Source organism: Galleria mellonella, unplaced genomic scaffold, assembly GCF_026898425.1.
Source record: "Galleria mellonella isolate WM207_F2 unplaced genomic scaffold, CSIRO_AGI_GalMel_v1 utg103, whole genome shotgun sequence".
Lineage (NCBI taxonomy): Eukaryota > Metazoa > Arthropoda > Insecta > Lepidoptera > Pyralidae > Galleria > Galleria mellonella.
In genome coordinates this window covers 4,614,406-4,641,902 of record NW_026441966.1, presented here as the reverse complement: position 1 = coordinate 4,641,902, position 27,497 = coordinate 4,614,406, and the positions used below count along the sequence as shown (strand labels likewise).

Genomic DNA, 27,497 nt, shown 5'->3' with positions numbered 1-27,497 from the left:
TATTAGTATCTAATGGACCTTGCGCTGTGAGATAGAGTAGTTTCTGTTTAATTAATGATAGTAAAATAATATAATTTTTTTGTTTTTATTATGCCCGATCCTAACTTATTCCTAATTATCTCTCTATTTACTTAGTGAGCGCGTGCTTCACTGAATAGACAAACTCGCCTTATCTTTATATATGTTTGTTTTTATTAATTTTATTATGTTCCAACATACTCAAGAATATTTAGTATTATGTCATAACATTGAAAAGTATAAAAAGAATTACCGGTGTCACAAATGATATCCCACTCTTAGATTAAAAAGGTCTTACTAATCCTAACCAATAATATTAAAAAAAGGGTAAAAAGGTGTCTTCAGGGTCGGCAACGCGCAAGTAATGTCCCCAGTATTGCAGGCGTTCATAGGCTATGGTAACTGCTTACCATCAGGTGGGCTGTACGCTAGTTCGCCCCCTCAGTGATATAAAGAGAAGCATAACAAAGTGAGTTTGTTTATTTATTACCACTTGGCACCTCAACGGCTTAACCAATCAGTGTGAAATTTGATACACACGTACTGTATATAGCATGGAGAAAGACTTAAATTATTAACGTCTTCTTATAAACTATTCTAGTTAGATAAAATTTATACTATATTCTGCTTCAATACAACATAATGAAAATAAACAAATTCCAATGATTAGTATAATCACTTGTAAAAAAAAATTACATGTCATAATATAAATTTAAGTATTCTATAATTATGTCTATATACATGTTTTTTTATACAACTTAGAATGGCAAACAAGCTGACGGCCCACCTGATGGAAAGTGGTAATCGTCGCCTATAAACATGAGCAGTACCATGAACATAACAGAGTATACTGTTTCGCCCATGATACCCATGCGTTGCCATTCCTGAGGACTCAGGTGTTATTCCTCTGTACCCTGTAAATTCACGCCATATCCCACCCTTCAAACCGAAACACAGCCATGCAAACACAACTGCTTTACGGTTGAAACACAAATGGGACAGAGGTACCCAAGCAATCGACTTTTGTACAGTCTCCCTCTAGTATATTCATATACATGTATGACTACTTTTTCTCCATTCAGGTGGCTTACAGCGCTTTGTATTGACTTCCGGATAAATCAAAACAATTGTCGGAAACGACTAACAGAGTAAGTTCATAAAATTCCCGTTATACATTTACGAGTATATATAGATATTCAATAACTATTAAAAGACATTGTTGTTGTAACAGAGAGTTACCAAAATGTTTATTTATTTTAGAGAGCACATGTCATATCTTTTATATTAAAAAAAAAAATTAAATGCATAATCCTTCATTATAAATCTTAAATTATTAAATGTTGAAAAATAAGATTTACACTTAAAGTAGGAGAGTAACTGGGAACCATTCAGCCTGGACAGCAGAGATGTGGGATCAAATCCCATCAGGTCGAACAATCGAAAGGTCAATTCTTCAATATTTTAATAATTACATAGATATATTGATCATCCTCGATCTTAACGTATTTTCTTTTATTTACTATCAGCACAATATATTGTTGCATTTTATTCCAGAAGAGTCATCCCACTTATCACACAAACTATCTTTATTCACTTAATCCACCCTACTTTTTGGATCCTTTACTTCATTTGTCTTCTGTTAAACTCGTTATTATTTTAGTATAATTATCCTCATCATCCCTAGAATTATTTTTTAAATGTAAAAAACAAAATACAACTACACATCAACTTCAAATATATAATTTTAACTAATCAACATTTTGTATAATTTACTTAAAAGTCAAAGTTTCAATTGTAAAAATTGGTAAATATGTTCAGATCTTAACCGCGAATAACCTACCGAGGATAACCGAATGAAATTTAGTAGATTTGAACTCTAAGTTTAAATTTGAATCACAAATTAATAAACATAATTAATAAATTATTAATATACTAATGTAGTAATTTTTATTCTAATTTATGTGAAAAAAATGTCACAGCAAGTATTTTATATAAGTAAGATGATGATAATAATAGGTTTATAAATATTATCAAAACTCCCTACAATAATTTGTATAAAATCACTCACCGTCCTTGGACACGACTCATCGTAAAGCCGATCGTACAGATATTCTCCTGACACCAAATTCTTTATTACTTTAGGCTTTATAACTTTCCGTGGCAACCCCTTCCCGACCCTTTCATCTCCATTAGCAGACAATTCATCAACAACACCATTTTGGTCTCCAACTATTTCCACAACACTATATTTCACCTGACTAGGGCAAGTACTGTTCGCGTCTCCAGCTATCAACGTATTGATGGCTCCGCCATTAGAACCTGTCGTGATCACTTCGAGAGAGTTATTAATTATGTTTACGGAATTCTGGATTATTCCAGGAGCCATTGCGATCTATCTGTTCGCGAGAACTATTCAACTAATTGCACTGAAATTAAATTTTGAAAACAAATAAATACACGGGTTAGAAATCGGGATTTTATAACTTGGATGACTATTCCAAGTTTTTGAAAATGAGCACAGTACGCGAAATTGTCCGCGTACTAATAAGTGTTTTGTGTGACTACTGTATATATAATAATTTTGTCATGAACCACGAACTTGGTCGTTCGTTTATCTTCTTAGACTTGGAGCTAACTGAATTTTAAACGATATAAATTATTAATATAATAACATCATTTTGATATAATAAAAATAAATAAGACTATGAATATCCCTGATAGCTTTAGAAGCTATCAGGGATTAGCTTCTGAAGTAAATTTGATTTAAAATGCAATTATGTATATTCTCGTATGCAATCATATCTCGTTCATATTTTTATACACAGATAGAAAATGTATCACACTAAAAATAGAATAAATGACAAAATAGTACAGAAAGATGTTAAAATATTTTATTGCTGTTTAAGTAATTAAATATGTTACATACACAGACAATTTCGAAAATTCATATGTAGATATTAATGTGTTGGTTACTATTTACTTCAATATATGCAAAACTGCGAAATCAAAATTCTTAAATAGATTTTAAGCGTTATAAAAAAAAATATTTAAAATATATAAAAAGTTTTAACGTTTCTTACGTTAAGCTTACTCGTTCCTTAAAAGGTTGCATTAAAATAAAATTTATTCCGTGGACGCTACCCCCTGTACTAAAGCAATGTCATGTTTGCAAATATAAAAGGTGCTCGTCACATATCAGGCTTTACCTCTTGACATTATGGAAACAATATTCTCGTAAAGAGCATTCATGTGCATTCCCCTAAGAATCAACGTCTTACTCACTATCCCGAATCAATAGTTTAGTGATACTCGCGAGAAAAAAACAGAAATAGGATAGAATAACTTTCTACTCATAGACAAAAATAGAATATGAAACTTAATACGTCGATTCCTGTGAAATCTCCTAAGTTTCGTTATGGATATACAAAATAAGTTTTTGTGGTATTTACTTTCAAAGTAATTTGAAAGTTACTGTAACATAAAAATAGATAATTATCCCATATTTATCAAGAGGTTACTCGTGGGCGTTGTAAGAAGCGACTAAGGGAATTTAATGATCAAGAGATGCTAGTCCGCCTTCCGAGCTTAGCAACTATTGGCAAAACCACCCAATTTATGTGAGAGGCCTATATTCAGTAGTGGATAGTTAACGGCTGACATGATGATGATGATGATAATATCAATATTGTTCACACATATCAAGGATTTATTTGCATTAGTATATATTATTTGCACCATAGTTTATTGATTTAACTCTTTAATTCTAAATACTCTAACAGTCAATAAAAGTGTATGCAAGTTTTGTTAAAATTTCCAATAAGCAATAAATACTCTCTAAATTGAAAAAAAAATTAGTATTTTTTTTTCAATTTAGAATAATTCGATTTAGAGAGTTCTAAATCGAAATATTCAACCGATTAACCAATTTTTTATTTGTACTACTATTGGAAAACAACAGAATTTTTTAGAGTAAATATTGAAACAGCGCTAGACCCACCATCTGCCAAGTTGTATTCCAAATATACATATAATCTGTAGTTTATATTTTATAAAATATCTAAATATATTTGAGATCAAAAATGTTCGCTATGTCTGTGTGTGTGGGGGGGGGGGGGCATCTATATACTTATATAACGTACAAAACAAGGATTTCAATAATCAATATCTACTAAAAAACAATATCTACTTTTGTTTATTAATTATTATTAGGACAATTTTAAACGTACTTATATGTTTAATTCGTATACATTATATAAATACATCTAAAATTGTATATTATAATTGTAGACAGATATCTGTCTATACATATCTTAACTAAAATCGTAAAGAAGAAAGATTTGATGTTTTGTTGTTTATATTCTTTGTAATGAATAAAAATTCAAAAATTACTCAACCAATTTACGTTGAAATCTACTTTATCAGTGAGTAACACAGGCTACATATTATTTACGAAAAGTAGAGATGCCTATGAAAATTACAATAAATAAAAGAATATCATTAAAATTATTTCATCTTTCTACCCATGTAAAACCGTGGCGTATTGCTTGTAATAAATAAACTCAAAAAACTTAACCAATTTTAAAAATTAACAGCAAATAACATTGACTTTATTTTATTTCTAAGAAAAACTAAAAAGTACCAAGCCAAAGCCGGCCGCTAGTAATGTACTTACATTTTATTAAAAAGAGACGGCGATAAATAACAAAGTTGCTATCATGTATGTGTCACAGCAATACAAGCAGCAGACAAAGTATTTCTACTTGTAATATATTAAGCTATGACCATAGATTAATTTACAACTTTGTCTGTGAGAGCAAAACACTGGGGTCGATTCTGTAACCTCATTGCCTAAATCTAGTTCTGAAACTAACATTCTAAATTAATGCTTCAGCGATACTAAAATATTAAGGCCTATTTTATTTAATAGTTTTCTCTTGTCGGGGCAATTTCATATGTTCTTTTCCAGCCAGCTCTATTCCAAGTCATATCTTTGTCTTCTCTATACGACATGACACATAGTGTTTCCTTTATCTGTCCCGTGTAGCTATTTATTAGTCATCTCCTTCCTCTTTTGCTTCTTATGTTTCCTTTTAATATGCTTTTTAAAAAACCATCATGTCGTATAAGTTACCAAGCATTTTGCATCGTCTGTTCTCAATTGTTTAAATGTTCTTTTCTCATTCACCATTTTGAAAGCTTCCTCATTCATTAATGTTGGATCCAGCTTATGATTTCCACTCTCCTCCATCTTCACATTATCAATGCCAAGCCTAATAGTTTTGTATTAGTTAAGAACTATAATGAACCAAAAAAGAATTTGTTTAAATCTTAACAAAAATTAGACATCATAACTTCTAGCATAATAATTTCCCTATAATATAAAATAAAAATTATAGTTTCAAAGATAAAGACCTTTTAAAAAAGAATATGCTCTTTTCTTTAAGGTTATGAAGTCATATCGGTTCGAAAATACTGCTGCTGGAAGTTGATTCCAAAGAGTGCGTGGAAAAAGTGCTTTGAAAAACGCACGGTGGAAGACCACCACTTGTCCAGATGGTTGGGATAAAACTTTAATTTATGGCGGGTTGTTAATTAGAATTATATTAAGAAAATATTCAGATGATGACATATCGACAAGGCAAATAATGTGTAAATTTTTTTTTAATTTTTTCTGGTCGACTATAATTTAAATATAAAAAATTATAAGCATATACATACAACATTGTTATTAACATATAATATTTCGATACGGTATCATATATGTACATAATGCCATTGTATCGTACACTATTATTTCTTTCTAAGAACAATAGCAGTGCCGTTATCAGTCAAACAAATATCCACCAAGGCGATTATAGATCATGTGCTTCTACTGTAATTATTTGTATAGAGTCATACATTTTTGTCACAATTATTTACTGTATAATTCAATGGTCATGTGCTTTCTTCAATGTTTCTCATATCATTTCATTATACATGTTACGTCAAATATTAGTAATTGCAAATTGTACAAATCGCAGCCAACAGCACTTTCAAAACACCACTATCTAGTTCTAAAATAAATAGCTCGTATTTTTTTTAAATGGATAGAAATCAGGATGTCGTCCTCCCTTTAATCTCTTTCACATTGAAAATCTGAGGGTCATCACGGACAGCGACACACCAACCATATTCATGACCTATGTCAACGCAAAACATACTGTGTGGAAATTGCGCGGAGTTTCGATAAACCGCTTGTGGCTATTACAGTATCGGAAATTGGAGGGAAGGAATTCCTAGGCCTTAGCCATTCCCAGTATACGCCCGACGTCCTGGGCATAATATTGAAAAGAATATCCCCTGCTTCATTAATTTGGAGTTGCTGTATGACCTCGAAACGCAGCATCTCCAAGTTTTGGTCGCATTCAACGTAGCGACTTCCATGATTCCCGTGCCGTGACCCAGACGGAAAATGAATTGGGTGGCGTTTTGGCGCGAGCTTGAAGACTCCTTCTTCGACAGCGAACTTAAGATACCGGAGGGGTAGAGGCTGCCTCCGTCACAATCCTAAATTTTATCAAGCTTGTAAGGGAGACGATCACTTCCATTATTACGTCTGCTTCTATTTGTCATCGAGAGGAATTACCAAGACACCTGCAGTTGATGCTCGAGTGGAAAAAACACCTCTGCAACCTCTGAGCTCACACGAGCTCTCCACACGTCAAACGTGACCTCAAGTGTCTGCACAGCTGTCAAAGGAGATGCGGGTTTATCGTGGTACGGCTAGAGATCATCTAATCAACCAGGTGGGAGAGACCTGCACCAATTCCACCGACGGCTATCCAACCGAGCACCATCCGTCTGCCCGTTGCTAAATGTAATAAGCCGACGTAACTGGCATACCGATTGGGGGGAAAGGGATTGTTAATAATGAAGACTGAGTATTCCATTGCTAGCAATATACCCAACCAGGTCGACCTCCTCGCGGTTTCCCCTGGAAACTATAATGGTTAATTCCTGATGAACTCATCATGATGGGCTGACTGGCCTGTTTTGATTCTCATCGATCACCGATTATATATGATAGTATTCCGTTAGTGCAGGCGGAGTTACCATTCCATTTACACAAAATTTTCAAGAAAAAAAACGCTTTGGTCACGTGAACTTATAAAAGAATAGCAATCAACTTTTAATGGACGAAATTTAAAAGATAAACTAATAATTGAATAACACTGGGTACCAGTAGATGACAGGCGAAGGCGAAACCAGGTCAATTGATCCATCGTGACGAATGAATCAGGAATCAACCACAATCATTTCCAGGGAAGACATGTGGATAACGAACTGAAAATAATATTGTATTATACTTATTTATAGTCCTGAGCATATTTTTTTATTGCACACAAAAAATGATCGATAATATTCTCACAATGAGTTTGTTTACTTTACTAAATTCAGAAAATAATCAAATCTCCTAGTAATTCAGCTTTGTAAATAGCAAACTTGGTTGTGTTAACTTTGACCCGTAGGTATAGTTATGATGTTGGATACACATAGATTATTTGTATAATATTCATCAGAGTTCCTACAACATGTGTGGACACAAAAACAGTTCGGGACAAACAATGAACTCATTTGCCGGTTCACCACCCACCCTGTATATACGGTCTGCAAAAACATATTAAATATATTAACCACAATTAATAAGGTAAATAATAAATAAATTGAAATACGAAATGCAATGCAACAGTCGTCAAATGTCGACTGTTGCTATGGCTACCGCATTACAGATATAAGCATACTTTAAATAAATTTATCTTCATTCTCATATAAAGAATTATAAATGTTTAAACCGCAATAAATATTATATACAATAACTATTAAAACTACCTACCTACCTATGATCTATCTCAAGCAAGCTAGCTTTTAAACATAAATTGCGTACCTATTTCTTAGAAAAATCACTTTTCCTTTAATCTTGCTGGTTGCTCTGTTTGACTTATAGATTGCTATTTGCTCTTCTAATACAGTTTTTCATTTAATAGTTTTATATAGCAATATTTTATGTATTTATTATATGTATATATTTATTTATTTAATATATTACTCTAATTATATGTTTTTATTCTATGAATATCTCAAGTATTGCTTTATTTTCCCTCTATTCAATAATGCACCGCCTACGTATTTCTCGGTTTGCCCAATGGTTGACTGGGAGAAAACACCGTCCGGCGTTAAGTCCGCCTAATGTACATAGAATTTTACTGTGCATTTAAGTTTCAATAAATAATTAAAACTAACACACTAATAGATGATAATGTAAAATAATGAACACTAAAATGATGAACAGTGGCGTAACAATAGTATTGCAAAGCGGGCAAAATACCATGGGCCCCCAACCTAAGGGCCTTCTAGTTTCAGGGGCCAAGAGAATAGAAAAAATTGTAACATTTATTACATAAATCTCAGAAAAAATATTTCATCAATTAAGAATTAGATTATTAACTCAAGAACATACATGAACTATACAAATAAATTGTCAAGACTCCAACAAGATATTCTCAAGTAAAACCATAAAATAATTTGCAATGCCTCTGGCGTTGCAGGTGATCATGGGCAGCCGTAGTCACTTACCATTAGGTGAACTACATAGTCGTCTACATAGTCCCCTGTATTATATAAATAAAATAAATAAATAAATAAACATATTAATTGTAATAATGTTGTTAAGTAAGCACAGCTATTTAGTGATTACATTATAAAAAGATATAACTATAGAGTATAGGTAATTAAAATATATAAAAAAATCATCAATTTTCGCTAATTCAATGCATAAAAATAATATAGTATTATGTCTCAAACATCTTAAACATTTTTAGTATAAAAATTATGTACATATATTGGAAGAAAACGTGAAGTTCTGTACCTGTATCTTTAAAAGTCAAAAATTCAAATCTGGCCGAAACTAAATCTGTTTGTGGCAGTTTAAGACTAACTGTACATCGGTGATGAAATACTTTGATAAAAACCCCAATTTATTAAAAATCTATGGTAAAGCTCACTTCCTGTCCTATTTAATTCGGTCAAATGTGGGAATGTTGAGTGTTTTTTTTTTTTGATGGATGAAAATGGTATGGTAACTCCGCCTGCGCTAACGGGATACGCTGCCGGAACACCAGTGAAGGGTGATAAATGAGAATGAAAACAGGTCAGTTAGCCCATCATGATGAATTCATCAGAAATTAACCATGATAGTTTCTCAGATAAGATTCTCTGAGATTCTCAGTCTCCATTACTAACAATTCCTTTTCCCCCCTAATGTTGAGTGTTACCCATAGTCACTACAACGGTATCAATAAACCCCCCAACTCTGAGTACCCTATTATAAATTATATTTGTTAGTATATATATTTTATTTATTGTCAAATAATTTCTGCTGCGTCTGACCGTACATTTATATAATAATGAACCGACTTGAGTACCTACTCGTATAAATTGCAGGACCTACAGCATAAACACAAATCATTGTCTTAGCACCCATACGGGAATAGTAATTCCGTTGCCCAGAGATAACCAAGATTTTTTCTCCTGTTATGGTCAAATTTAACTTAATTTTAAAATATCTATTTAACTGCAACAGTTTTTAATTATCATAACTAATTAACAATGTTTTTATAAAACGAGCTATAAATGTAGAAACGATATAAATATAATCCCTTATGAGGTATTCAGAGGTATTTCGACTATCACCGTTGTGCTATCAGTACCTATAATTATTGTGTACTTTTTTCAATGGATGATAATGGAATGGTAACCCCGCCTGCACTAACGTTATACGCTGACGGAGCACCAGTGAAGTATGATAGCATGTAAAGGCAGGTCAGTTAGCCCATCGTGATGAATACATCTGGAATTCAACACGATGGTTTCCAGGGGGGACCACGTGGAGTCGACCTGGTAGAGTATATTGCTATCAATTGGACTGGTAATCCGCATTACTAACAATCCCTTTCCCCTCTATAATTACTGTGTACTATATACATAATAATTTCACTTCATTTTCTTGTCAAAAACACTTGAATTTTTGTACGTATGTCATCATCGATTCAGTAGTCTCGTATTAATCTTCATGATAGTTTTGTTAGCATTGATTTTGTTTTAAAGTTTAAATTAAATACAATTTAATATTTTTATTGCTTTCTTGTTTATATATATGATAGATGCTACGCCGATCAGATACCCTGACACCCTATCAGGGGTGTTCTTCTCTAGAAATCTGTCCGATTCTAGAATAAGGGCATACGGGTATTCGACTTCGGTCTCCCGAGTTGCTGCAGTGTCTCAGTCTTTTCAGCAACTGCAGTGTCCCCCTCTTTCCTTTTCTACATAAGTCCCTTATTCCTCTCTTTTACTATTTCCTTTACGTATTTCCAACATTCCCTTCCTTTTTTTCTCAATCCTTTCCTCCAAACCGTAGGTGAGGGAAACCACCAACAAATGCATTTCCAAAGAGGGTTGAAGTCAGGTAGGCGGCCGGTCGTAAAACTATAAGCCAAATCCTTTAGTAATATGGGTAAATTCATATTACGCCGACCCCAAATAATAATTGAGATAAGGGTAGGAAGATGATGATAATGAGATGCTACGCTAGACATACTATGCTAAATACAGTAGGTGCTCTGTGTGTTCAGTACTCTGTGATGATCATATCGTTCATTACAGAGCATACATAGAGCAAATATACAATATTTATTGAATTACAGAAAACAAGAAACATCGGGCGAGTTTCTGCAGAAACGCGTTCAATATTTCTCAAATATTATAATATTTGCAAACTGTTACATAGAAATGTCGAGGCACTTTGATCAAACGACTCAAAAACAAACAATGTTCTTCATATAGACTCATCAATGTACTTACGAGAATGACTAACTTGTATTGGATTGCAAGTGTTGTTTTGTCTATTTAAGGAAACGGCAATCTTCATCAACATTCTAAAAGAGATGGCATAAGAACGCAGAAATTCTCTGTTCGACATTTTAGAGCCAAAATTAGCTCATAAAAAAAGTTAATTTCAATAAAAGTAAGTTGTTACAAAAACAAACTATTTACAGACCCAAATAATAAACAGAATCATCTTTAATTTAAAAAGAAATTCGTTTTAAAAAATTTTGATTATGAAGTACGGCTTTTATCCACAACTAGAAGCAAACTGCGTACAAATAACAATTTTCTTTCTAGTGGATATTTTCAATAGATTAAACGCGCATCTAATGTACTTGTACGTATCAATATAATTATATTATATAAGCTTCTTTATATATAAAATTATTAGTTAGTATAGAATATTTTTATTTTTTGTTCACATGGCGTCAACATGGCTTTGATAGTTTTTAACTGCGATTTTAATTGCGTAATTGAAATATACTGGTTAAATTAAATAAGAAACATTTTGAAGAATTTTGAGAATAAATATTTTGTCTATTTTAAATATATTAAATGAAACCACAAATATTCTTCTCCAAACTAAATATTACATATGGGGCATATAAAAGTAATAATATTGTTACAAGTGAACTTACTATTTCTGAAATATCCTCAAAATGATCTAGTCACGTAAAATAATAATATATTATTTGCACTACTACAAAATTGACATAAACCAATCTTCTATAATGCTTTCTATTTACCCCGTTTAGGATTATGTGCCTGTGCATATCTATACAAGTGTACTATTAAACCAGACAAGTAACAAGCCACTAAAAGCCAATAGTTTCAAAAGCAGATAAAACCACGTTCAACGTGATACTGTGCCGAGACAATCGCTCAACGTGCGGGTATTAATAAAAAGTTAATCAGGTGTGCTATGCAGGCGCAGTGACCACACAGCGGGAACTTGCGCTGTACTGAAATTGTTTTACGTGCCAACAGACGCAAAGCGGCTTTAGGAGGCTTTTTATTGGTTTACAATGGTTATTTTGTATAAATAAATATTTATAGTATTAATCTATAATCAGCCACAACTTCCGCATGACCAAAATATATTCACTGATTCAGATAAAAAGTAGCCTATATCCTTTCCAACCCTATAAAATACATGATTATCAATTTCATAACGACTGGGTAAACCTTTGATGCACCAAGAGGTAATAAAAAAACTCACTTTGACATTTATAATATGAATAAGGATTTTATTTGTTTATTTATTATTGTAAATATTAAAATGTTAATTAAAAAAATAATTATATTATTATGTTCGAAAAACAATAACTACGTCAATCTTGAAAAAAATAATGAGATTTACAAGGAAGTAAACGCCATCGTTTACAAAAACTAAATATCAACATCTTTTTAAAATTAATGAAGATATTGCGTGACATAACAAAAAATATGTGAAAATTAAGTATGAAAGATATCATGCATTATCGCCAGTTTAAAAGACTCTTGACCTAAAATGAATCTAAACTGACCTTAACAGAGAGAACTTAGTTCCAGCATGATTTAGTACGTAATACGTTATATTACGTCTATGATCTTATCATAATAATTTTTATTTTTTTTCACCACAACCATATTATAACATATATAATAGGATAGTCTGTCTAAGCCTCCACTGCTACCTGCATGACTCCACTTTGCATTGTATCTGTTTCGTCACCATTTCATTGGATTTTTTTTCTACACAAAATATAGAAAATGGAAGCCACAGTCACGAGAGATAGTAATATATATACGTATGTGACAGTATATATAGTATTTTAAACAAAATAACATTCGAATACATATGCCCTCGTTAGCGAGATCAAAAACATCAAACAAATAAAAGAGCATTATAAATGATACCGCAGGGCCGCATTACCAGGTCAAAGATTATCCTTTGTAATCTTTGGTAACATTTCAAGGTAGTATTTGAATCTTTGTATGTTGGTATTAAATCTGTAACTATGGTGATTAACTGTTGCCAATGGTATCCAGGTACAAGTTGCAGATTTGGATGAGATAATCAGACCAGCACCGTGCTTTTATCATATACAGTAGTGAGTAATATACATGATGACAAAATCTCTCTTAAACTATTTTTTACAGTAATGGATATGCACTTTCGTTCGTAAAATTAAATTGTTTTTTAAAGGAGCAGTAAACATAACTATAAGCATAATATAATACTATGCCCATAAGTAATCATAACATTGGACTACTATGTATTGAGAGCTTAAAGCTGTAAAACCTTAAGACAGTTTTACAGATTAAACTAAGCTAAAGATAGACAAAATAGACTAATTTGTAGGCACTTTTTTATACCATGAAGGTGACAGATAAGCATACAGTCTGATGGTAAATGGTAGCCTACGGATACTTGCAACACTGGGGTGTCTCGTGCGCGTTGCCGACCCTGAAGAAAACTTAATGTACACTCTTTGAAGAATGGTATAAAATTGTAAAGTTTTTAAAAGTTTGTGATAAATCCGTAAATAACCATATACCGTAAGAGAATGTTAGTCTACTTTTACCGTTCTAGACTCGGTGCTAGGTATAGAGTTTTAGATCGAATTCTCCTGCTGTACTATTTTATATTTCCTGCATATATGTAATAAATTTCTTTAGATTTTTGTCACGTCATATGTACTACAAACATAATAAATGATTAAACGTACGATACTATTATTAAATAGATGTGGTTTGTTCCTTTAGTCACTTCTATAAACTATCAGGGGCAAAATAAACTCGCTTTACCTTTTAAAATATTGCCCGTGAAATACGATAAAAAAGTAAAGAAAGTGTCATTTTAATCTAGAATAAGAACTTCAACGTGATTAATTAACTAACATTTAAACGTTTATTCTTTCATATAAATGTTTTAATAAAATTCTCATCATTTAATGATACATTTATTAAATTGAATGTAACTTATACGTTAGTGAATATTTAATTAATGTAATATAATTACATTAATTAAATATTCTAGCTATATAACATGTAGCTAGACCTTTAAACTAAAAAAACCAAATATCTTTAAAAACTTTCACGTTTCATATTAATAGAATCAGTAAAATAGATTTGAAATATTTTAACATAACACTAGCATTTATAATTGATCAAAGTTACAATTCCTGCCGGGCCGATTTCGAGGCTCTCAAAACTCGACAACCCTTCATAAACACCCATAAACAAATTAACAACTTATCGCCCGGTCTATACACATTAATAAGCCATAACCCAAGCAGGCTGCCACATCGTAATTAATATCTCGGCAAGCTGTGTTACAAAGGTTACTGGTATAAATATTCATCGACATCAACATTCTGCGACGTCTCTAATGTTGTAACTAATGTAGATTTATCTTGTACAGAAATTATAGTGGGTATGTATGTGTTGCACATTTTTTTATTGTATATATATGTATAGGTACTAAAAAAAAATTTATTCTGTTACATTTATCGTTTATCCATAGTAAAAATCTGCTGTGCAATATTTTAATGTAATAACAACCGGTTTAACTTACATCTAAATAGATCGAGAAAGCTTGTTTAGTATTAGGACCAATTCGTGATCCTTATTTATGAGCGACTGTGATGCGAGCGCTAGCATTACGTTAAAACATTATGTGTACTTACGAAACTTGTAACAATAAAATTTCTGTGTAAAACTCGATACTACTGACAGGATTAAAACCCACAAAACCGACTGCGTCCCTGGTTAAATTTTTCAAACTTATTTATACACTACTTGTAGCCTTGTTTGAGTCCAAACGTTTTCATTCTGAATTAAATATGGCCTTTCTTTCCGTATTCGTGGTGGTTATATGCTTCATACCGACCTGTATAACAATAATTCAATTTTATTTATAAACAGATTATGTACAAAAATAGGTATGTGGTTTATTTATATTTACATAACATAATACTAGGTTTATCTAAATAGAGAAGGACCAATCATACGTCAGAAAAAAATATTAAGGTCATCTTCAAAAATTCAATCTAAATTTTATAAAACTGAAAAATTAACACGAAAAACATTTTAAAAAAAATCTACGACAAGAAATGTGATAATTTAAAATTATGTTCCACAAAAAATAAATAACTTCAATTATAGCAAAATGAGATATTTCGTTTTAAAAACTAAACTACTAAATCAATTTCGATAAAATTTCTATAGAACGAATCTGAAAATATAAATATTCAGATAACAACAAAAATAATTTTCCAAATCGGTTTATAACTGACAGAGTTGTAAGATATGAGTAACTTAAAAAAAATACCAACGAATTGAGAAAGCCCTCTTTTTCTTGAAGTCGACTGAAAAGCGTATTGTTTAAATTTCATATTTAATTGGATTGTTGTAAAGACTCACCACTATACATAACTATTACTACTATAAATCAAACTGATTGTAATATATATCCAAGTAAGAATATTTATTTTATTTTTAAATAAAATAATAGCAATATTAAGTACTCTTAAACTCTAAACTTAACTATTTATTAATATTATTTTGTCTGTATATATTCTCTAAATAAATATATGGTATCTCATGCAAAAATAATTTTTGGTGAATATACATTTTAGTATGTACGTGTATTTACTTAATGATCGTGAGATGAGCAGCAGTGTCCCTCTTAAAACATCACCAAAACCTTATTGTGGATGTCAGTCTGTCTACCAAGTGTGGCAATTACTGGCGAAGCCCCCCAATAGGGAGAAACTCAGGATAAACAATGTTCAGCAATGGACAGTTAACGATTGACACGCCATAAACTAAAGTTTCATCCCAATCATCTGGACGAGTGCGGCAAAAACGCACGATGGACGTTTTTCAAGGCGCTTTCTTCTACGCACAACCACTCTTTGGAATCAACTTCCAGCAGCAGTATTTTCGAACCGATACGACAACATAACCTTCAAGAAAAGAGCATATTCCTTTTTTAAAAGGCCGGCAGCACACCTGCAATGCCGTTAGTGTTGTGGGTGATCATGGGCGACGGTAGTCACTTACCACTAGATGAGCCGCATGCTCATTTGCTCCCTGTGTTGTAAAAAAACTTACCTAAATTAAAACATCTTAAAAACTTTTCATACGCATTACAATTTTTATTGTTACATAAAGATTTCCTTATTAAAAGCAGGTGTATACTTTAGCCTATTTAAGAATCTTTTAATTTCATTATTTACTAAAAGGAAAATACAAAATAATTTTGTCATCGTTTTCGTCTGATGGGATTTTAATTAAGTCCTAATTACTGTCTGATAAATCATTTCGTATTGTTTACAATGAAACTTTTGTGTTGTTTCTTAGAAAACAAAAGGAAATAAAGGAAAGTATTAAATGTAACTGATTTATATTAAAGCCTATTTTTTTTAGTAAATATGTAAAATTATAACTGAAAATAAATGAATGAATAAATTAATGAAATAAAAAAAATTTAAATGCATAAATAATTGAAACATGTTTGAGTTAATTTAAATACGGACGTCTTACAATCAGTATTTTATTATTAAACTCCCAAAAAGGGAGGCCTATATTGAGCAGTGGATAGTGGACGGCTAATAAGAAACGACGATGATTTAATTATTTAATTAAACAAAATAATTTGTTACGTGAAAGTTATACACTGAAAATCTATGATATCGCAAAACATATTTTGTTCGAAGGTTGAAACAAAAAATTCAATGTAAAACCACAAAATACAAAGAGCTAGCAAAAACTCTGACTGACTGTAAATTAATAATTCTGCCTAGTACGATCAGTAATAAAGTGAAGTAGTTTGCTTATGTATCTGGAAATTGCAAATTAACTAATTAAATACATTTTTAAACATAATGTCTAATTTGCATTATCACAGATAACGTAACACTGACATCACTAAACAGCTACAAACATAGAAGTATGTAAACGTTTTACAAGTGATTAGTACTGGTTTTAGTAAAATTTACTAGTAAAAGATACGTAATCAAACTATATTTAAATGATAAAGAAATGTAAACCAGGCCTAAGTCTTGTTGTCTTTTATTTATTTATAACTACCTACCTCTCTGTGAGTCTTAATATCACATATACCTAATACACACTCTCAATTGAAAGTCTTATTTTAAATTATTATATATTAATATTTATTTCATTTGTTTAATTAAAAATTGTATATATAATTAATTTTAATACATATTATAAATTAATATTATTATATTATGTTTAATTTTAATTTATAGAATGAAATACAGAGTTTAACGACTACCTTAAAAATATTGCAGAGAATAAATGACTGCGGGTAACTAAAGACTGCTTCTTGTTGTGAAGTATGAAGAAGTCTATGCACACCAGTATATGATGAATAAACTGAAATGATTGTGATAAATTATAATAACGACTATCAATTTGTCATCTCAGTAGAACATATTTTACTCCCTAAAGCTAAATTAACTAAATTAGCTTTGTTTACAGAATCGCTGTGTCAAAATGATGTCGAAATCCCGCCAGGCTATATAAAATATTAGATGTGAGAACACTCTTACATTTGCCTAATGAGATGAAGATTGGGGATTTTTTAAGATTAAAAAGGTATATTCATGCCATACTGTAATATTAAATTTTGACTACAACAGGTATCTACTCTGAGTGTGCCTTTTCTTCATGACCAATAGTAATGTCCCATTACTCGGAGACTCTTACGGGAGAGTCCAGCATTCTCCCCAAATATAATAAATATTGCCAAACACATACAAGTACATACACACACTAAACAAATACATTTTAAAAGATTCTCTCATTATACATCAGAAGTCGTCATTATTACATATGTCGTCTACTGGAGAATTAGATCCTTCATACATAAGTAAGTCGAATTCCTCCAACAGTTTTAAAGTTGAGGGAGATCGTTCTACACTTGCCTGCATTGAATCGCAGAGCCAGGGAAAAATACCATAATCATCATCATTTCAGCCACTGCTGGAAAATGGAAAAATACCATACCTGGTATTAAAAGTTTCTTATTAATGAATACTTATAAGTGGCAACGATACACTTATCGCTTTATCTCGTTGAATCTTGGTAAGTATTCGTTCGTACATTAATAAGCAATTTCGGAGAACACAAGCGAAGATTGGAGATAAAACACGTATAGCGCGAACTGACACTTGTTCAGTAAATCTCCTCGTTACAATACTCGCGACGATAACGTAATCAGATAAAAGATTGGTTAATTCACGTTATATGATATTTTTTTTATAGGTGATAATGGAATGGTTACCCCACCCGCGCTATCGGTATACACTGGCGGGGCACCAGTGAAAGATGACAGGTGAAGATGAAGCAGGCCAGTTAGCCCATCGTGATGAATTCAACAAGAATTGTTCACGATAGTTTCCAGGGGAACCACGTGGAGGTCGACCTGATAGGGCATATTGCTAGCAATGGGGCTGTCAAACTCCATTGCTAACAATTCCCTTTTTTTCCCGTTATACGATATTGCCTTGCATACTATGAGCACAAAGATTTAACTAATTATTGTTTTGATGAAAAATATGTTTACACTAACTTTATAGTTTTGCATACTATGGTTTAAGATAACAATGACCTATATGTTACAGGTACAAAGTCGCAGAATATAACTAGTTTTGGAATGGCAAACATGCAAATGGCTTACCTGAAAAAATGACGTGAAATGCTATTTCATGTTGTATTTGTGATATCAAAGGTACTCCTTCGATATTACAAAATACACTGTGACGACTGTTCTTAAGAACCGCAGTATTATGCCTCCATACCTTTTAATTTATTTTAATACAAACACAGCTGATTAACGGCAATAACACAAACGGAACCAAGAAAAAAGAAATAAAATTTCATATTTGACTCATATACTTTTATGACGATTATATGATTAATCGACGTCCAACGTCGTTCTTATAACAAATTGTAAAAAATAAATATTTATATATTTTATTTCCTGGATAAATAAAAATAATAATATATTGAAAACGTAATCTTTACAGGATTAATCCCAAGTCGACAAAGTACAATTAACAACATTAGATTTTACATGCATATGTACTCATAATTAATAACCCTTAGAACTGTACCTTTCCCGAAACATTGTTAAAAAAACAAGTGCAAATTTACCTTACTAATAAATACCTTTCCTAAACATCTACTTTATGAAAATCTTGTTTGAAGGGCCCAATATTAAGACAACAATGAAAACGACATAGCAAGCATCTTAACGTCTCAAACGACAGTATTCCTTAGCTTAATCACCCATTGCTGAGTCACTTGGCATGTTCACAACGCGACGTCAGCAAACTCATTAATGAACACGAAATAATTACGACACACGACACACATTAGTCAGCATTATTTGTGTGCGCAAGATAGGTCCTCTAATGTGCCAAAACACAGTTTAATGAATTTTATAGCACCGCAACTGTTCCCTTTAACAGCTACATGCCTTCAAAGAAATATTAAATATACATTATCATACGCTTAAGAATTATATTAATAGATTACTGACCTATATTCTGCGGTAATATTAATAATATTAAACAAAGATTTATTTTTTATTTTATTATTCATTAATGCCTATATATGCATACAAGGAGGGCACAATGAAACTTAAGAAAAAGCTATCTCAACCAGTCGACTTTAGGGAAGATTTAGAAGACTCAAATGCAGTACTAGTATTAATTGATACACATACTAAAATTTGTATATATAAACAAATAAATATACTTACACATATATAAGGTATACTATATTATACATGAAGATGAGAATAATAGATAGTAAGTACTTAAAGTAAAAATTGAATGCTGTTCAGAATCTAGCTAAAGTTAATTTAAATTTGAGTGCACTTCTGGTATTACTATTTCCATGAATGTAACAAAAAAATAGCATAAAAGCGAGAACGACAAATAGGATTGTAGTCCGTTGGCATTTATGTAATGTTAATAAGAAAGACGATGTAGTGACAAAAATTGAAAAAGGAATGTTGCGTTGGTTTGGTCATTTGGAGAGGATGGATGAAAGAAGAATTACGAAAGAGATTTATCGATCAAGAATGAATGGAGATGTCGGTAGGGGCCGCCCTAGACGGACGTATGTCGACCAAATAGGCGACGTGCTGAAGAAGGGCCAAATTAAAAGTACCCGTAACCGACGAGCGTGTATGACAAGATTGATGAATGTGGAAGAAGCGAAAGAGGTTTGTTTGAATCGAAGCATTTGGCGTTCCATTGTTTCTGCCTACCCTAATGGGAGACAGGCGTGACAGATATGTATGTATGTATGTAATAAAATAAAACTACTTCTACCTAAACATTTCCATATATATATACTCATGACAGTCAAAAATGTCAGACCGTTTTGACAATCTTGGTATTAGAATGAATAAAAACCCGTTTATTAAAACCCATAATTTTACTTTTAGTATCATCAGATAAATATTATCTCCTCCTATCTTCGCCAAACGGATCTAAATAACAATGGATTTTTTCTCGAAATCGATAATGAATAAGTATTTTCTGAAAAAGCATCTATCATCTTACATCTTATCATTACTTATCAACAAGTTAGGTAATATCAAGCACAAACCCAACGTCTAATAAAAACACTGTACATAATTGGAGCCTACTTTACATAAACAAATAACATTTTTGATTGTTTAGTGATATGTCACCTTCGATATTACTTCTCATTAAAATTTACTGTATTTATAATTTTTATAAATGATGCAATAAAGTGTTAATAAATAAAATAAATAATTATTTGCCCTAATTTTGTACCGCTGAAAAATTATTATAATCAATAGATGCCTACCTATAATTTTAATGTAACAATTGAAGGTATATTCGAAAATCAAGAGGGGATTTGAAATAAATAAAATGTTCCTCTTTGTAATAACAAAAATAGAGCAAAAACCACAAAACTTAAATGTCATACCAATACTCCGTCACTTGCGAACAATCCATTAGGGTTGTCAACAGTGAAGTGTCATTTATAACAATAGTCTAGTCATCCGATTTATTTTTTTACTTAAAATAAATATTTACACTTTTTTCAAGAACATAACAAGTCCTAAGACAAAATGCCCTAAGAAGACATAAATCATCCAATATTTTAAGCTCAGATTTATTTAACACAAAATTAATAGTTGTGTATAGTTATGTGGAGTATGAGTAACAGTATAATCTGTAATATCCATGGTACTGATCATGTCTATAGGCGACGTAATACCATTTTCCATCAGGTGGGCCGTCAGCTTGTTTGCCATTCTAAGTTGCATAAAAAAAAGAATGAGAACTATATTGCAAATCAATGTCCTGTTATCTATCTCGTTCTAACATTCAGGCATAGATTATAGAGTGTCTCCATACAAATACTTCCAGAAAAGCGGATCAACTTTTTCATACAATTTTGCATGATAAGCAATTATGAATGTTTCCTATGTTACTTCTAAATAAATAAATATAATTTAAGTTTTATAATTTTTATAACTTTTTAATGCGTAAAAATTCATTTTATTTATTAAATAATGAAATATAGATACGTCAAGATACAATACACTGATAAAAAAACGAGTCGAGCTAATTGTCAAATTAGCTGACAAAAGATTGAACCGTTTTTGAGAGTCGATGCTCTATCTATATAATCTAAGGATGCAGTTATTATATTTTCATTCTTTTTATATTGTCAATGTTACTTACATTCCGAAGAAAGAATTAACCATTTAATTAAAGCATACAAAAAAACTGTTAAATGGTAAACAAACTACTCTTTACATTAAGGTAAAATAAGATAGTATTTTTAAATAATTAAATTAATAAGAACTCTTCAGTTTATTTAATTTAGAACTTTAGACAGTATAAAGTAGATCTATCTATATAAATTAAGTCGTGAGTACATCACTTAGGCTGGATCGATTTGGCTAATTTATTTCTAGGATTCGCAATAGTTCGACTAAGGTTTTTAGGGAAATAAAAAATAAATGGAACTTGTACAGGATTTAACGTCTGTCAGATCAGTGGGATATAAATAAAAAGAAACGAGGCTTTATCTGTGAGGAATCCCAAGAGTTCTAGATGAAAACCGCACTCGAAATACCATGTCTATGTTCAATTTTTATTTAATATTTTATATAATTCATATACTAATAATAATTTTGTCTCAGTAAATTTTAAATTTTAATTTAATTTAGCCGTGTGGTCCCGGCATAGAATAGGTCACCGCCTTCCTTTCCCGTGGGTATCGTAAGAACCGACTAAGGGAGGGCGAGGAATGGGTAGCAGGGTCCCTCTTAAAACATGTCTAAAGCTAGACTACGGTTACCAATCCACTTGCCAATCGTAGCAACTACTGGCAAAACCCCCTCTAGGGGGAGGCTTATGTTCAGCAGGGGACAGTAAAGGCTGATATGATATAATTTTAAATAATTAATCTTATTACGTCAAAGAAATAAGTTTAATAATAAAATTTTTTGATAATGGCCTATATTATCCAGTAACTTATAAGATAACATTCTATTTATAATATTACATATTTTAAAATAAATATAATACTTTCCCAGTATAACATATTACTACTATAAATTCTTGAGATGTTGCTAAGACTTTTGATTTATAGTACGTACGAGTTTGAACAGGCGTGCCGTACTTAATCCCGCGCCCTCGCTTGTGGTTAGTGTTAAAGCATTTGTATGTTATAAGCGCAATAAAACACTAACAATACAAAAAAAGCATTGTAAGGTTTTTATTTGTTCACTTTGACTTTTTTACTGGAAATTTGTAAGCACAGCAAATAACAGGAGTTAAATAAACATTCCCGTTTGGCGAACGACCAAAAAATAGGTACCGGCGAAACCTCCCAATAAAGCGGCCTAATAAAATTTTAAATAAAATGTAAGTAGGTATTAATAAAAGTAAATATATGCTGGTAAAAAGACACCAATTTTTATAAAATGGTCAATTGATCAATGTCGACATAGAAAATTTCAGAAAATACAAAAAAACGAAAATTCGAATTAAATAATAAAAGGAACTAAACTCCTCCCCTCAGGGGGTTTTGTCAATAGTTACCATGCTTGGAAGGTGGATTAGCAACCGCAATTAGGCTTCGGAGATGTTTTAAGAGTAACGCTGCTGCCCATACTTCGCCTCTCCTTAGTCACCTCTTACTCTCTAAACCTCTAGTCGACACACGAGAAAGGGATGGCCTATTTGCCGATGGCCGGAACCATAAAACTACAACACACCACAACCATCACACTCTCACCTGATGAAAAGCGATGATGAGGTCTAAGATGGGGCTCGCGGGCCCACGAATAACCTATTCATATTTACCTTACATTGATATAGTTTATATTTTGATGGAAAAATATAAGCAGGGAGAGAAAACAATTAAATGTAATGGTTAGCACCTCTATATATTGGGATCTCCGAACAGTAGAAAAACTTTGTCCACGTGTAGTAATACTTATTAATATATGCTGTATTATGCCATATATTATATATATATATATACTGTATACAAAATACATACAATATAAAAAAACTGGTGTACCGCTTGTATCACTTTTAATTAAAGTAAATGAAAATCCAGTTTACTCCAATTGTTTGTTTCATTTAACAAGAAGAAAATTGAATACACAAATTCAATCTAGTGAAAATATTGATTTTAATTTTATCCATTTTTGATGAACTTAGTAGATTATATTGGCAGTTGAGTATTAAACTAAGATTTTAATTATCATAACATTTCTAATAAAATAAGATATAAAATATTTGAACACGATAAAACCTGAAAGATGCTGCTCATCTGCTCATATTACGAAATAAAATGCCTCTTTATATTTACATCTATAAATTTACCTCTGTCATATTTTTATAACTAATGTGTACAATAAAGTATTAAATAAATAAAATTCCAATGATATAATCCTTTAGTCCGAACTTATACTAATTAGTTATCATTTTTATCCCATGGTAACACAGAGATACAAATCCCATCAAATCAAACAATTGGAAATTAAAATTTTCAATATAATATTTAAAATTTCCAAATGCAAAGTTACATATTTTAAAATATATTTTAATAATGCAGCATAAATTCAAGATGCAAATTTCTCTATGTTGTGTAAAGTATTTTATTGAAATAGATGTTATGTTGCGGAAGTCCGTATTATTGGTTACTTGACTAGAACTATTTTGTTTCAATCCGCTACCATTAGTGTGTGTGTAGTAATGATGGTGATCAATCTAAGAGTGTTGACAATCACATACATACTAATGGTAACGGAAATAAACAGAACAATTCTAATCCAATAATCAATATAAAGTATTGTTATAAGACCACAGAAACGAAAAGTGAGCAAACTGCGTTGTAGCCAAATTGAAAATAGTATTTAACAGTGTTATAATCCATCCAATCAAGTCCCTTAGGACTGAATAATTGTGTCGTTGTTATCTCAATTAATATTCGTCTGCATTCTGAACAGGATTGAAACAAATTGTGGAGAATTCTATTTATGTTGATGTTAGCGAATCTGTAGAATATACTGTCATTTAATATAACTTAAAAGACCCATGTTAACCTGATATCAGTCATGTGATATAACTATCATAGAGACAAAACGTCACTCTGTATACGTATGAAGTCTGAAGACTTGACAAATCATGTCTATACTAATATTATAAAGAAATATTTGATTGTCTGATATTATTGATGGATAAACTCAAAAATTTCACAACTAATTTTTTTTTTGTTTTTTATACAACTTAGAATGGCAAACAAGCTGACAGCCCACCTGATGGAAAGTAGTAACCGTCGCCTATAGACATGAGGAGTACCGTGGACATAACAGAGTATACTGTTTCGCCCATGATACCCCCCATGCGTTGCCATTCCTGAGTACTCAGATATTATTCCTCTGTACCCTGTAAAATATCCCACCCTTCAAACAATACAAATACAGCCATGCAAACACAACTGCTTCACGATTGAAACACGAATGGGACAAGCAATCGACTTTTGTACAAAGTCTCCCTCTGGTGGTTTAAAAATATTTTCATCTATAGAAAGCTATATTATCAGAAAGATATAATCTTCAAAAATTCTATCTACCCGTGCGAAGCCCTGGCCGGATGATTATCTGTAAACAAACTGAATGTTTTCCAAATATATGAAAGAATAGTATATACGTCCAGATTTCTAACGCAACGTAATTATACCCTAAATAACTTGATGTGTTTTAATAAACAAAGGTTCATTATAATTATCGTTTTTTTTATATTTAAATTTCCTATAGATTGATAAGTTTACAGTATAAAATTAAACTATCCAAAAAATTCTTTCAAGTTATAGGGCTTTATTTCAAATCAAATCTTGAACAATTTACTGTGGGGTCAACAAAAATAGAAAAAGTAATTGATATCGTATAAAAAAAAAAATATTAAAATTAGTTCACAAATGCAAAATGTATCGCGAATACAAAAAAAAAAAAAAAAACAAATGCACAGTGAATATGGCTGCAATAAAATAAACCGTATTTATTGCGAAAAGAATTATGAAAACTCTTCTTCTCGTCCTCTTTTTGAAGTCAAATAAGAAATACATAGAAATTGAGAAAATGAAGATAAAGGACGCCAAACAGTCCGTTTCAAATCTTGCTCATAAGAAATGCACAATTTAATTCATTCATGACAAAGCCAGGACACCTTGTAAATATATTGTTCTGTCTTTTATCCGTTATATTACAATAAAATATACACTCTATTCCTACGCAACGGTAGCCTTATACAATATAAGGATGAAACAGTAAATTAGGTATTGTTTTAGGTATAAATTTACATTAGGTCAGTTGAAATTCAAATTATACAAATAGTTTTTTTTTTTTTTTATCATCAATAAAAATACAAAAGTACAGAAATTATGTTACATTAGCATTCAGAAACCACGTAGGTTTATATTAATACTAAATACATTCAAATTATTTAAATTGTATTAAAATCATGCAAGAAGTATCGTTTTAATTTACATTTGATGTTGCTAATAGTTATATTATCTCGTATATCGGTGGGTAGTTCCTTAATAAGTCGAGGATAATGTTTTATAATTCTACTGTTGGATACAGAAAATTGTTATCTGCTGAGATATACTCATAACAAACTCAAAATTGACTCTTTTAAATAAATTTATAATGTTAACAGAGCATTATGTGCATTTATTTAAATGTACTATGTCTACAATTAAAAGCTAGTGCATGATCGACTAACACCTTGCAAATGTGTCATTCAGGTAATCATTAAGTTTATAATAGGCTTTACACAATAAGTGTTTTAATAATAGTTTTAAATTTATGAAAATATAGCTCCAAAATATCCTTACATTATTATAACATTATATACTGGGTCCAAGCCTCTTCCTATAGGCGGAGGATATAGTTTATTTCTAAATTAGCCTACATTAATTCAGTTACTAACTCCAAACTAGAGCTGACCTACTATTGTCAGCAAGTAATTTGGTTTCACGTCAGTGAAACACTGTTGCGTTAGCACTATCTCGAAAATTCCCGTTGGTTATTTTGGAAGTCAATCTGCTGGCTCAGTGTAAACAATACGAGTATGCAGTACTGACACTGACACCTGTAACTGGCATAATACAAATTGCCTTATCTGCCGGTGACAAAGTCACAAACGCTAAATTAATTTCCATGCGAGGTCCGATCTTTGGGTATGTCAGCCGCATTCACTGTGAGCGATAGAAAATATTTACTTTTTCCAAAAGTGACAAAATAACTACACCTAAAGTGAAGAAAATAACTAATATTCCTAAATCCTAGTCTACGATATCATATCTAATTACTACTAGTTGTATCTCGCGACTTTCTCCGCGTAATTTATGTGCTAAGTTAGGATATAACCTACTCGTGTACCAAATTTTATTAAAATCCGTTTAGTAATTTTTGTGAAGAAAAAGTAATAAATATCATATTTATAATATTAATAGGTACGAGTTTATAAATATTTGCAGGGAGTCAATTCATGCAGGTGGCTCAGAACCGTTCTTTATGGCAGTCTATTGGAGAAGCTTTTATCTAGCAGTGGACGGATAATGGCTGGAATGATGATAATATAAGTAGTTTTAAAAAATAATGGTATCATTATCATATCAGCCTTTAACTGTCCACTGCCAAACATAAGCCTCCCGTTTGGGGGAAGAGGCCGGTTTGCTAGTAATTGCTACACTTGGCAGGCGGATAGGCAATCGCAGTTAGGCTTTAGAGATGTTTTAAGTGGGACGCTGCTGCCCATCCCACGCCCTCCCTTACTCGCCTTTTACGACACCCACGGGAAAGGAAGGGGTGGCCTATTCTATGTCGGTATCACACGGCCAATGGTACCAATATTCTTTATTAATTCCAGGCGAAAACATACCATTATTATCTTGTTAATATCCTACGTACTCATATATCTATGAGATACATAACCCTCCTCTTGAAAATGAATGTTTTTAACTAT

The 27,497-nt window shown here is 31.6% G+C and overlaps 1 protein-coding gene across 3 annotated transcripts in view; it reads right to left on the bottom strand.

The window, feature by feature from the left end:
* Positions 1 to 27,497, bottom strand: part of LOC113517251 (nitric oxide synthase-like protein) — a 145,669-nt gene that overhangs the window by 35,317 nt on the left and 82,855 nt on the right. Inside the window, exon 1 of one of the 3 annotated variants that reach the window (XM_026901876.3) lies at positions 2,087 to 2,565. The exons of the other annotated variants lie outside the window; for them this stretch is intronic. Within the exon in view, the coding sequence (XP_026757677.2) occupies positions 2,087 to 2,404 (318 nt within the window). The 5' untranslated portion in view covers positions 2,405 to 2,565. Of the gene's footprint in view, positions 1 to 2,086; positions 2,566 to 27,497 lie in introns of those variants that run through there. 3 annotated transcript variants of the gene reach the window in all.